Below are 13635 nucleotides of genomic sequence, written 5' to 3' on the forward strand. Positions count from 1 at the left end.
TTCAATTGGTGGTAATTCTTCTTCCATATCTTGAGCCTGTGTTGCTCTTTCCAGTTCTTCCAGCTCAACTCCTGTGAATACTTTATTTCTTATTATGTATCTTCTCTGGTCTGCTAGCCTTTGTTCTGTTAATTCTGTATCTGGATGCTTCTCTTTCCAGATTTGGTACATTCTTTTTAAATAACCTCTTCTAGTTGGACCAGACTTGTAATAGCAGATCATTATTTCCTTGTTGGCATTTTTCGTATATTTTTTTCGGTTAAGCGACATTTCTTCCAGTGACTTTGCTGTCTTCAGCCCTGGTTGCTCAACTGAAGATCCTGAGGCCTGTTGCCCACTTGCAACCAGATGTCCAGGACTATAGCACCTGGCACGGTCCTTGTTGACCCGGGTGATGACCGATCCGGTATAGATTTATTAAAGTTACGTCTCACCATATTGTTGATGGGAGAGGCACTCTTTGTCTGGCTCCTCTGGTGAGACCTGTCCAGTATGGTTGGACCTCTGGTTGGACCTATTATTATTATTATTATTATTATTATTATTATTATTATTATTATTATTATTATTATTTTACATTTATATCCTGCTCCTCCTCCAAGGAGCCCAGAGCGGTGTACTACATACTTAGGTTTCTTTTCACAACAACCCTGTGAAGTAGGTTAGGCTGAGAGAGAAGTGACTGGCCCAGAGTCACCCAGCTAGTATCATGGCACTCTAACCACTACACCACACTGGCTCAAACTACTTTTAAAGAGTGCAGATTAATGCATGTGCCTAAAAAACATTTTGCATGCATGATAGGGAGGCAGTTTTCACCAATATCCTCTTCTCTCTGCAGTCCACTGTGCCTCCTAAAACATGTCCCTGAGGGTTGTGGGACCCTTGGGGACATATTTTTGGAAGGCAAAGTGGGCACCAGAGGGAAAGGAAGATTGATGAAAACTGCTTTTCAGTGCACACATTAGTCTGGATGTCATTCACAGTTTGCTTTAGACAAATATTCATTATTTGAGAATGCAGCAACTGTGTAGAGCTCAGGTAGTCAACAAGCATAAAATAACAAGAGTACATACGATCATCTAGGTGATTACAGTGAATAGTCACTGCTGTGTATATCACTGCATACAGTGATACACAGAATGGCATTTCCTGATCCTTCAGTATAAAGTATCAAACAAAACCAGTGAAAAGTAACATTATGATGAGGGGTTTTTTTTGGAATCAAAATAATATAAGTAACTTTCTGAGGAGATGAAGCACAAAGATGTGAGTTCATTGGCGGTCAGTAAGAAAATGAGGGAAATAGGCGCTGAACCACCAAAAGCAATGGGTGTGGAGCACGTGCATATGGCGGTAATAGGCACCATGAGGAGCTAATCATTTACCCCCAAGTGTTCTGTGCAGGTGCAGAACCCACTTTTATCAATGTCAACGGATCATGATCCAGATTAATATAATACATGACCTACTTGCAACATTCATAATGCTTGATGTCAAAAAGCTATTTTCCCCCATGGTCCTTCAGTTACATAGAAAAGCAGTTTTTAACAATATATTTGATAGTAGGCCACTGATTCCATTTTAAGAGATAGCAACTGTAAGTGTATCATGCTTTTATTACTGTGGTGTTTACATCCATGACTCAGCTTGTCTATAAGCTAACAACAAAGTCTGCATATGATTCAGTTCACCTCATGGGTAATGGAGCCATACCATGGCCAACATGCCATGTATTTAGTACGGCTGTGCCTGGGCTGAATTATTGGCCCGATTCTAGCATCATGTACATTCTTGCATCATGCACATGATGCATTGAGCTAATAATTGGTATCAGCTTGGTGCTTCGGGATGATGGGAGCTTATCTTTTAACGAAGATCCATCCTCTCTGAAGAAACTGGTTGCCTCTGGGGCAGCTGCAACAGGAGTGTCTCAAATTGCTGCCTTTCCTTCCTTGGTCTCACCCTAACTCACCAGGAAAGGAAGCAACATAATGACATTTATGTATTTTTCCTGATGCATTCATTACTGGGGAGGAAAAATGGTGGTGCCCTGTAACTTTTCCTGTACCAGGAAAATGTCATGACATTGCTGCCTTTCCTGGTGTATTAAAGGGTGAGACCAGAGAAGGAAAGGTGGCAGTTTCAAACACCTCTGCTGTGGTTACCCAGCAAGCAACTGATTTCTTCAGAGAAGCTGGATTGTCATTATAAGGTAAGCCCTCTCCCCCTGATACTGTTTGATACAATACCAATATTATTTGGCATTGGAATAATTTCCAATGAAAAATGCCTTGATAGGCCTTGCATTACCTTGAACCATATCAGTAATCTGATGTGATGCACAGCCTTACTAAGCAGTTTAAACAGTGTTATTAAACATGCAGCTGGCCAGCTGCTGAGAGACATATAAATTGGACTTGAAAATACAAGTGTCAACAGATGATAAAAGAATGTTGACAGTAATCAACTATTAGGCAATTGGTAATCTAATCCTCAGAAGCCTTGCAGTGTAATTCAATTAAAATTAACTAGCTGATTAGTAAAGTTGAATGTCCATCAATATAATTTACTCACTTTTAGAGTATGGTTTCGAGTCTTCCTTGGTGACCCAACAAAAGGAATGTCTATCATCTGCCTCTCATTGGATGGCTTGACAGTAACCCTCTCTGCAGGAGTATGTGGTCTTCTGGGTGGAAATATTTTAGGGGGTCCTGGTGGAGGTATATCAGAAGGTGATGGGGGAACTGAAACTGAACGTGGAACATCTAGTGAACTTCTCCCCTTGCTACGGTCTGTAAAATCTGGAGAACCAACATAAATAGGGGCTGTTGGACTACCATGTTTAAACTGCTGTCTCTGTTGCCACTCATACAACTGCCATACGGTGCCATCTTTGTTAGCTCTCCTCTCATCATTGGACATCTTCAAGTGGCTAACCCGGTCTTGAGCATACTTGTAGTCACTTGGCAAATTGCGATTTGGAGGAGGTGAGCTTCCTGAAGGCTGCCTGGTATTCTTTGGCAAAGTATGATAATTTTCAGGAAAAGATATGGAATGGCTTGGTGCTTGGCGAATAAGATTCTGATCAGATGCAAGACTGTGTGAGAGAGGAAAAAAATACTTCTTTAGAGATCAAATGAGCATGCAGGTATTTTTAGTCAGTCATAATAATTACAATCCTAAAAGAATGCTTTTGGGAGAGTTATACCAATAACAACAACAACAACAACAACATCTGTACTGTATTACATATATATTATTACGTATTATATAATAATAACATCATCGTCATTATTATTAGTCAGTCATAATAATTACAGTCCGGCAAGAATGCTTTTGGGAGAGTTAAACCCAGTGTTATACCCCTGAAACACCCCATTTCATACTGTGGTGAAGAGCTATCAATCTTTAAATACATTGCATTGCAACTGATTTTCTTCTATTAAACTGTGTCCTGCACCCCAGCAGAACATTGTGTTCTTTGAAATTAATTAATTAATTAATTAATTAATTAAATGTATATCCCACTCTTCCTCCAAGGAGCCCAAAGCGGTGTACATGATTATGTTTATCCTTACAACAACCCTGTAAGGTAGGTTAGGCTGAGAGATGCATGACTGGCCCAGAGTCACCCAGTGAGTTTCATGGCTGAGTAGAGATTTCAGCAATTAAAGGTCTCCCCTTTAATTGTTAAGTCAACCCTTCACAAAATCTAACTTTAAAAGTGCTTTATTTAACTGAAGCAAATAACTTGCACCTTACTGGCCACAACAGTCAGTTAGCCTTAAGGCTGGAGAGAAACAACAATGTTCAAACAGGTGGTTTGATCAAGGGGTCTTTTTCACTCGGTGTTTATGCATCCTATTTTCTGCCCATTCTTGGTAAATGGATGTGGCAGGCTTTTGTACAGTTCAAAACCCTGAAAAATATGTTGACCAAAGATAAAACTGGAACAAAAAATGTGTGTTCATGCCACAGGAAGCAATGCCTTTCCCAAGCCATTTTCAGCTTTCTTAAAAACTATTGTCTTTGTTCAGCCCGAGGTGCTATGGAATATTTTTTGTTTACAGCTTTCTTAGCAACATGTTGGCCACTAGATGGTAGAATAGACCACTTAACAAATGAGATTCCTTTATCTGGAAGAAGCTAGCTTCCCAATTCATAGGTTCAGCATTTACATGGGGGGAAGGATTCAGATATAATACTAAGTCATGATTAAACCATGGTTGTGTCTTGTCAGCATAAGCCTGGAACTCATTTGCAAGCAATTAACAGCTTCTGTCCATGGTTTAGAACAAACTACAGTATGTCATTGCATCCAAACCCAACAATTCAGTTTGTTTTAAGCACAGTTTCTTAACAAGCCAGAATGTCATAGCAGACTGAGTTTGATATCCTGACTTGTTAAACTGTCCCTATCCTCAGGGAGTTATTCTAGTGCTGATAAAATACAATCTTGCCTAAAAGCAAGGAAGTTTGTTTGAGGAACCACCTCAAGTGAAAGAATCTCATTTCACCACATGACTATTAATTCTGGTTCAAGTCAAAAGGAACTCAAAGCATGACCAGAAGATTTAACAGGAAATAATCACATCACATAAACAGTCTCAGCTTTTGCACAATTAATAAACTATTGATTCAATGCATCCATTGACTCTGCTGGGCGTTCTGCCAAGTTAACATTCAAGAAACATTCTCACTTTCTGTCTAGAAGCAAGCAAGCAAGGGCTTGTACCACTTGGACTGCATCCAGGTCAACAGTGTAACTAGGTGTGATCACCCATGGGCTCTTGCCCAGTGTGGTGTCATATAGAGAGCACAGTTAAAATGGAGCAAGCATGCTGACTGCCACAACAAATCCCCTAGAAAACTGTTTCTCAGCACTAAAGTGAAATCTGCCCAGGCTATAAACAGGGCTAGTTATGGTTTATATGAATGGAAAGGAGAAATTATAATGGAGCACCACTTGCTATTGTCTTTCAATAGGACCCTCAAAGTATAAGAGCGGTGGTCAACATCCAAACTAATTGTGGGTTAGGGCAATATCTTACACTTGCACAAGGATGTTGCAGTAAGTCAGGAGCCTGCATTCCAGAGACAAGTGCTATGCTAGTGCGAACAAGGTGCACAACCTGTGGCACTCCTCCAGCTGTGAAACCTCTTCCTTATATTTTTTGCAGGCAACTTTTGCACAAGAGCACCATTTCAAGCATCCCTACAATGTCTTGCAGTGACCTTCTTTCACTAGCACAAATTTATTCATCATACAAATACAGCGTAAACCTGGATGTCAGACAATATCTTGATGGAAGATTGAAGTTAGTAGGAGATAATTTCCTTGTTGACAACTGTAGCTCCAATTCTGGCTAAATTTCAGTTGGACCATAAAGCAGTTTCCTTCAGTTTACCAGCCTGTATAACATGGGAATCACTGTTCTCCCATAGATATAATGGCCAATGAATTAGTTCTAGTTTTGTAAGCATTTCTCCTTCATTGCACTTCATTCATTCGACTTTTTACCACCTCACCCAAATGGCTCTAGGTGGCTCACAAATATATAGATTTAAAAAACATTAAAACAAAATTAAAACCAGTTTAAAATCATTCCAATACTCATTAAAGCAAGGCTAAAAATATATGCTTTTAGGGCTCTTTTAAAGGCTGCTAAAAAGCCTCTAATATCCATAGGGAGCGCATTCCAGAGCCCAGGAGCATCTACAGAGAAGGTCTGATCCTGAATTGCCACCAGGCAAGCTGGCAGCATCCGGAGATGGACTTCTCCTAATGACATTAAAGTGTGGTGGGGATCATACTGAAGAAGACACTCTCCCAGGTAACCCAGTCCTAAGCTGTTTAGGGCTTTAAAGGTAATTACCAGCACTTTAATTTTTGTCCAGAAACATTGGCAGCCAGAGCAGCTGTTGTAAAACAGGCATAATATGATGTATTTTGAACCATTTAAGATTCCTTCCCATCTTCCACTGATCTGCCCAACCACTTGCCTGTGACAGGACAGAGTTCCACCAGTCCTACGATTTACTGAACAACAGATTTATTGGTTGATTATTCCTATGACAAAATCAAAGAATAAAGGAACTTCCCCAGAAAAGCTAGTGGGCCAATCTTCCATGCTGCGCTTCTGAGGAAATGACACTCTCTGCAGTGGGCATGTTTAGTTGGGAATGACCATACACTTTTGATTGGATCCAAAGATGCCCTTCCACATGCAGAAGGTGCCCTTCACTCAAGCAAGGGCTGTTTTACATCTCACTTTAAAGCATGATGGGGGGGAGGGGGCGGTGGAACTGACATTAATTTCTAAGCTTTTCTTCTACAAAGGTTTGTGCAACCCCTTGCACAAGCAGTAACAAAAGAACTGCTGCAGATGCTAGCAATATGGGAACTATTACGCAAGCTATTGTGAAGGCCTTTGTAGTAAAGGTGCTAGTGGTTATTTTTCCTTCTGTCACAGTCTTTTGGATTCAGCTCATTTAATTTCCATTTGGGTGTCTGATATTATGGCACGTGAGTAACGGAGCCTCCAATTCTTACACTCCACCCTCAGCAGCAGCTCCTTGCACTGTATCACAAACTAGCTTTAATAAACTCACAAGTCTCAAAAGCAACCTTTCAAAGGACATGTGGAGTTTCTTTTAGGAAGTAAATGCCAGTAGCTTCACTGCACACCACGAGTATCACACAACCTTCTAGGATCAGGGCTCATAGGCTTGAGATACTGTATGTTTTGTCTGAATATTGTGGAATGACCGTAACAGAGGGTATGATGCGAACATAGGAAGCTGCCATATACTGAGTCAGACCATCCTTATCCGTAATAACTAGTCGTTTTTCCAGGTTTCCATTGATCCGAGGAGCCACTACGAGGTATGAACACATAGGCGGTCAAACAGAAACCGAGGGAAGGACACCCCAACAATCGATAATAACGGAAAAGCACAGCACATACTTGGGAGTCGCAAGGAGTTACTCAGTCAGTCCGAGAGGTCCCTGAGCCAGTGCAGACCCCCCCCCACCGCATTCCTTATGATTACAATGGATCACAATCCAAATCATAGGAAGCAGCCACATACTGAGTCAGACCATAGGTCCATCTAGCTCAGCATTGTCTGCACAGACTGACAGTGGCTTCTCCAAAACTGCAGGCAGGAATCTCTCTCAACCCTATCTTGGAGATGCCAGAGAGGGAACTTGGAATCTAGATGCTCTTCCCAGAGCAGTGCCATCCCCTGAGGGGAATATCTTACAGTGCTCACACATCTAGACTCCCATTCAGATGCACCAGACATCTAGACTCCTATTAATATGCAACTAGAGACTCCCATTTTGGGCAGTATAAAAATGTGTTAAACAAACAAACAAACAAACAAACAAACAAACAAACAAACAAACCAGGGCGGACCCTGCTTAACTAAGGGGACAAGTCATGCTTGCTACCACAAGACCAGCTCTCCTTCTGTGTGGGGGCCTTGCTTTCCTTGCTTTTAGCAGGTACAAAGATGTTGTGTGATAAGATAAGTTGGGGTGTTCAAGATCATAGGTAATCAACAAATCTTTTTCACATTAAGCATTGGTTACAGATAACACTTCTATCTTAAATACCTATCATATTTTTCTTCTTAGTCCAAAGCACCTATCTAATTATCACTGTATTCTATCCATTTTTCATTCAAATGCATCAAGGTTTATGATAGAAACATAGATATAGCATTTTGCAGCCAAAGAACTAGAAAAGTGCTGTAAATGGATTACTATACTACATGAAGTGCTAAACAGGCAAAAACTAAAAATTAAGTTGGATTTTGGCCAAGAAAACCCTCATCACTTCATATGTTATGTGTCATATTAGATAGTTTGATCTATGGATGAAGAGCAAATAGTACCCAGTTATTTAATCTTGACCATATAAGTAGCTGGTAGAATAAGAAAGGAACAAAATCAGTTGGCAGCATTATGTTATTTGGTGCAATTTAAAATGTGAAGTATCTATATATTTATTTTTCCTAGGCGTACCCGTCGCTAATCCCATGTGTGGCAGTTCTCGCGACAGTTCGCAAGTAGCTGTCAGAACAGCGACGGGTGTGGAGAGTGAAAATGGTGGCCGCTGGCGGGGGGGGGGGAGTGCCCACCATCGGGCTGGCCAGGAAGGAGAGCGCCCACCACTGGGCGGGGAGAGATAGTGCCTGCTACTGGGCCAGCAGGCGGGGAGGAAGAGTGCCCACTGCCGGGCTGGTGGGCTGGGAAGGAGAGCACCTGTCAGCGGGCGGGGAAAGAGAGCGCCCACCACTGGGCGGGCCGGAGGGGAAAGAGAGCACCTGACCCCGGGCTGGCTGGCAGGGAAAGAGAGCACCCGCCCTGGTCCAGCCAACGGGGAAAGAGGCCGGGAGGAGGAGGCCGGAGGTGGTGGCGGGCTGGCCTGGCCCTGGCCCGGCCACCAGAGGAGAGGGTAGTGGGCCGACCTGGCTTGGCTGTCTGCCAAGAGGAGGGGGTGGAGGTGGTGGGCCAGCTTTCTGGCCGGCTCGCAAGCCATAAAGTGTGGAGGGGGGGAGAGGAAGCAGGCCAGCCAGCCCGCCCATCAGAAAGCGTGGGGGGGGGGAGAAGCGAGCAGCGGGGGGGGAGCAGCCAGCCAGAAAGTTGGGCATGCCAGCATGGGGGTGGGGGAAACAGTGGCAGTGGCTGGGCCAGCTGGAGGCACAAATGCTCTGCACGCGGCCCAGCCAGTACATTATTATTAGTGTAATCTAAACTACTTCAAGTGCTGAAAGTCTCCTTTTCATCTTTCCCCCTATGTTTTTGTGTGAGGGCCTTGCTTTTAGCAGGTGACAATCTGGGCTTATTCTCTCCTATGCCTGAGATCTGGTCCATCAGGATCTCCGAGAGGTGACCTACTGTTAAGCCCATCTTTCTTTTAATCTTGAGAAGAGTGCTAACAAATGTTCTCTGCTTTCTCTGGGTGGCTTAATACCTGCTGGATGTCTCCTGCCTGGCCTCTAAAGAACCTGTAAAAATACTACTCTTTCTCCTTGTGGTTTTGACATTTGAGTAAGTAGTAGTTCTTACCTTCCATTACAAATCTGAATGTACTAAAAAACTGTAAAACTGAAGCAACCTTGCCAAATGGAAGAGGCAATGTATTGGTTGGCTGTGCCTGCCAGAAGCAAATGAATATATACTAGGCACTTCTGTACTGGAGCTAAGGTAAGGGTGGTTTGCCATCAGAAAATATGCTCTTGCTTCACAGTGAGCATCCCTGTACATACCCACTCAAAATGCCTATTGAGCAGAAAGAAAATAATCCATTCATCCTCCTTTGGGAACACACAGTTCTTCTTGGAGACTCCTTCCATAAAAATGAACTCAAAAAAACTGTAAAGCAGAGCAGAGAAAAGGAAAAAAAGGAGTGTGTATTTCTCTATTAGCAACACAGTTTAGCTGTGCCTGTAGCCTCCTTGCTTAAACATAAACTATGGCAGGCAGGAAAAAAGTTTTGTCTCATTTCTTCAAGGAGCACGCTAGCACCTGGCATAGAGACCATGGTTTGAGACACTCAGAAAGTCTGAAATGTGGAGGAAAATGGGCACTCTGAAGTATCAGTGAGGTGCCTGGGGGAGCGGGGAATCCTAACCAGGATTCAGTAGAGTAGTGAACAAGTGATAGGTTAGAAGGAAACATCCCCAATGAAACTGAAATACAAATCAGTCCCCAAAAGAATAATTTAAAAAACAGATATAAGTATTTGCCAGAAAGGCTGTAAATCAGACTTCTTTTGTGAACCAGGGGAGCAACTAGTTATGTGATGAGGGGAACAGCCCTTGACCATTCACATTTCCCCCCTGTGCCTTCAGAGACAGGAAATAATCCATTATAGGAATAATTAGTATTCTCTGGAATGAAAAACAAGTTACCAAACATGTCATTTTAAAGCAATGAGCAGTTTATACAAACTTATTACAAACCTTTTTGTATCTCCTTTTTGGACTTTTACCCAGTGCTCTATGTGAGCCATGTTGTTTTTCCTTTGTTTCTGCTTATCTTGATTTGGTCTGGGAACAAATCCTCGTTTATACAAACCAATGCCATTCTGCTCCACTGGGTCAGTACTTGCATTTAATGTACTCGAGAGTGTTCCATTCTTCTCAACAGGTTGTGCTGCTTGGGACCAAGACACAGTTAACTCCGAATTCAATGCGCCAACCTCGGATGTCCTTGGATGTTTAGATTTCTCCCTTTTTGATTCTACAGTATCTTTTCTGATAGCATAGCGTTCATTTTCTCTTGTTTTTCTCATCTCTTCATGCTTATCATATCCAGAACTTTCAGGTGATTTCCTATAATTTCCTTTCCCATCAACAGACCCTAACTTTGCACACTCTTTGCAGGGATCCCCATGATTGGCTTGAGGAACAGCTTGCTGATCTATCTTTTCTGTTTCTCTAAGGGAAAAAAATGCAATAAAAATCAACATTTTATTTCAAATGAGTAAAAATGAATGAACCTCTGGTCAGTTTAAAAAAAAAAATGTACTCCGCAAAGCTTCTGGTTGCCATACAGCATTAAGAAAGGAAGGCAATGACTCTTATCAAATGCAGGAGTAATAATATATTGGATGTCACTTTGATGCATGTATTGAGGAAGTGAAATTGCTGTCACCTGCAATTTATTTTATTTATTTATTTCCCTTGTTTTCTATATTTTCTTGTAAACACACATTTAAAAATATCATATAAATATGTATCTTAAAGTATGTAATTAGGATACTCCAAGATCTGTTAATATCCAAAACAAATTTTTCTTGATGCTACATGCAACTTATCGTATAGTATTGACTAATGAATATGAATGAGTGTTATATATCAAACAAAACTTAAACATTTAGGCAGCATAACCAGCTACGTTAAACCTCAAAATAGCAACTATTTTGAGGTTTGTTCCCCAACACCACACACAATGACCCTTTTAAACAACAAAGGAGAAAGTACAATAGAGATGCCCAGTGTTGTCACTTAACTACCACCATCTGACTTGCTGTTGCTGCTGTACAAAAGCAATCACTGACTTTTACAGTGGTCATTTTAAGGACAGGGTATTTTATAGGATGCATTGGGGAGGAGGCCATGGCCTCCTCCAAGACAACTATTACAAAGTCTGCTGTTCATGCTCCCCTCCTCACAACAGCTTTTTCAAGAACTGGAAGGCTAGAGAGCCCTCACATCAACTATCAACTATCTCTATTTCCTATATTTCATGTTGTGGCAAAATAAAAGAGTCTTCAGATAGTTACAAAATGCACAGAATAGTATATACATCTCTAATACTTATGACCATTACAATTTTTCTTCTAGCAACTGAAATAAAATTAGATCTATTTTTCTACAGGTAAATATCATATTTTGTGTTGGATTCGACTGTTCTAAAATCCTATGAAGATATAAGATTTGTAACATGCTTATTTTGTGAAAACATTTGGTTTGAAACAAATAAATTGACCTGAACAGTTTTCCTGCCTTCAATTTTTAAGTGGGATACAAGATTTTGTCTGCTTCTTATTAGTCCATTTAATTTTCTTCTGAGCAAGTAGTATTCTTTCACTCAATATTCTTTGTTTATACACTCACATAGCCCAGGTGCCAGTATTTCTGAACTGCACCACTGAACATATCATTCAAAAAGAATGCTTGCACATGATTTGACCCTCATATAGAATTTTTCTTACATAACTTATTTCTGAAGGATAGTTATGACCAGCTGTAATAGCTATGTTCTCAAGTGTAAAGAATTCTCATCAAAATATTTCGAAGGTGACACATCATCTTGGTCATGAAATTCATGCACCAATTAATTCTTTAGCTTTACACAAGTTCAATAAAAGCATTGCTTTTATTCATTGCTTTATACTCAAAATCCAATCCTTGTTAAAAATGTAACTGAATTGCATCAACTGTTACAAATTAGGGAAGGTTTATGATTTTTCCCTTCAATAATTAATTTATTTTCTTAAAAACGACACACCTGGAGCCATATAAAATTAACAGACCATGAAGACAAAATTCAGAACAAGAGTCATGGCAGGGAAGGTTAATTACCAGTAGACCTGTTGTTTCTGTATCATTTTTTTAATGGGCCAAAGGATCATCAATAAAATAGTTCATAAACATTATGCAAAGACTACTAAAAACAGTTATTAAATGGATTGCATACCTTACGGTCTCCTGTAGTGCTTTTTGCCAGGAATTTTATGCATTTTATTTGCCAGAAGAAAAGTATTCTGTAGTTTGGCCTACAGTGCCATTGTCAGTCCCAAAACATAAGAAGTACAAAAGGATTTTACCTTTTACTGATTCAATATTTTTTTGCATACAAGTATGCAACTTTCTGGCTATATCCATATTTGTTTGATTTTAGGACAGGGTAACAAAACACCATCTAAATTCTGTAGCTTCCTTCCATGCTCTGAAGTCTTGTGGCCAGGGCTCCACAGCAAGTTCTGTCTCAGCCCCATGCCTTCCTCAAGACTGGCTGGTTACCGCTGTGCATCAGCCAGTATTTCCCTCACTGCTGAGCCTGTCAGTCAGGCTAGGGAGTAGCAGGCTCAGCCTGAGCACTTAGCCAGCTAATCAAGATCAGAAAAGAATGGATTAATTCTGCATGACACGCTCTCCCTCTCTCCTGGATAGGATAAGTCCTAAGATTGGCAGCCAATGGCGTGCCAGTGAGTTTGGGAGGTGGGAGGGGGAGAGTGACCTATTGCCTAGCTGCAGTGGCCATGACCAGACTATTTTTTTTATAGACATGGATATTTTAATGGACTGCCACCTGAGTGGGTGAGAAGCCATGGGAGGCAGCCCCTCTCGGTAGTGGCCCATGAACAAATGCCCCTCCTTGCTTTTTTATACCTACACCCTGAACTCAGTGATATTGTTTGCACGGCAGTGTGCTTTTGCTACAAGCTGATTCAATGCTTAGCATACTTTTTTCCAGCTATATGATGCATCAGCACTCTTAGTTCTTCTAAGCACTTACACAACAATGCCCTGACACACAGTTTTTGCACATGGCATTTAGATCTAATCTCTGAAAATTGAACACATAGGGTTGTTTTAATGCAAAAGCTGTTTTTTCTTACATGTCACACTGATATCTGAAGGACATATAATTCAGTTAGGATGAATGGAAATTCCTGAACTTGCCTCTTTGGTGATGAACGTGTTTGCATAAGGGCAGCTTGATTCATAGCTCGGATCCAGCCATTCATATCTTCTTGAGTGTCTGCACTAAAGTAGTATGTGCGCATCCCTGAATGTTCTGCCTGAGAGCCAATAACAGAACTCTTATTATAAATATAAGCCCTCATGCCTGTATGGACAGCCTGTAAGAGCAGAAGGAGACAGAAGCATCAGATAATTGTTAAGAACAGAGTATAAACTCCATACTTATGAAATAGATATTTTTTTAAAATGCTACAGTGTTGCCCAGGATTTCAAAATAATTAGTGTGGTCTCTAGCTTGCACTAGTAAAGTTACTGCAGTGCACCAACATAACATTCTATATTTTTTCCACTAAGCAATAGATAACATTTTTAATGTGTGTCTCTTTCATACTATTACAATACCAT

General features: G+C 41.0%; 1 protein-coding gene across 15 annotated transcripts in view; it reads right to left on the minus strand.

The window, feature by feature from the left end:
* PLEKHA7 (pleckstrin homology domain containing A7) overlaps window positions 1-13635 on the minus strand; it is a 279805-nt gene that overhangs the window by 87780 nt on the left and 178390 nt on the right. For 14 of the 15 annotated variants that reach the window (XM_053309494.1, XM_053309520.1, XM_053309478.1 and 11 more), the window contains 3 exons: window positions 13210-13388; window positions 9979-10455; window positions 2578-3100 (listed from right to left, as the gene is read on the minus strand). In XM_053309494.1, coding sequence (XP_053165469.1) covers window positions 2578-3100; window positions 9979-10455; window positions 13210-13388 — 1179 coding nt within the window. The remainder of the gene's footprint in view (window positions 1-2577; window positions 3101-9978; window positions 10456-13209; window positions 13389-13635) is intronic. The other variant, XM_053309459.1, reaches the window with a different exon arrangement.

This window comes from Hemicordylus capensis, chromosome 1, assembly GCF_027244095.1.
Source record: "Hemicordylus capensis ecotype Gifberg chromosome 1, rHemCap1.1.pri, whole genome shotgun sequence".
Lineage (NCBI taxonomy): Eukaryota > Metazoa > Chordata > Lepidosauria > Squamata > Cordylidae > Hemicordylus > Hemicordylus capensis.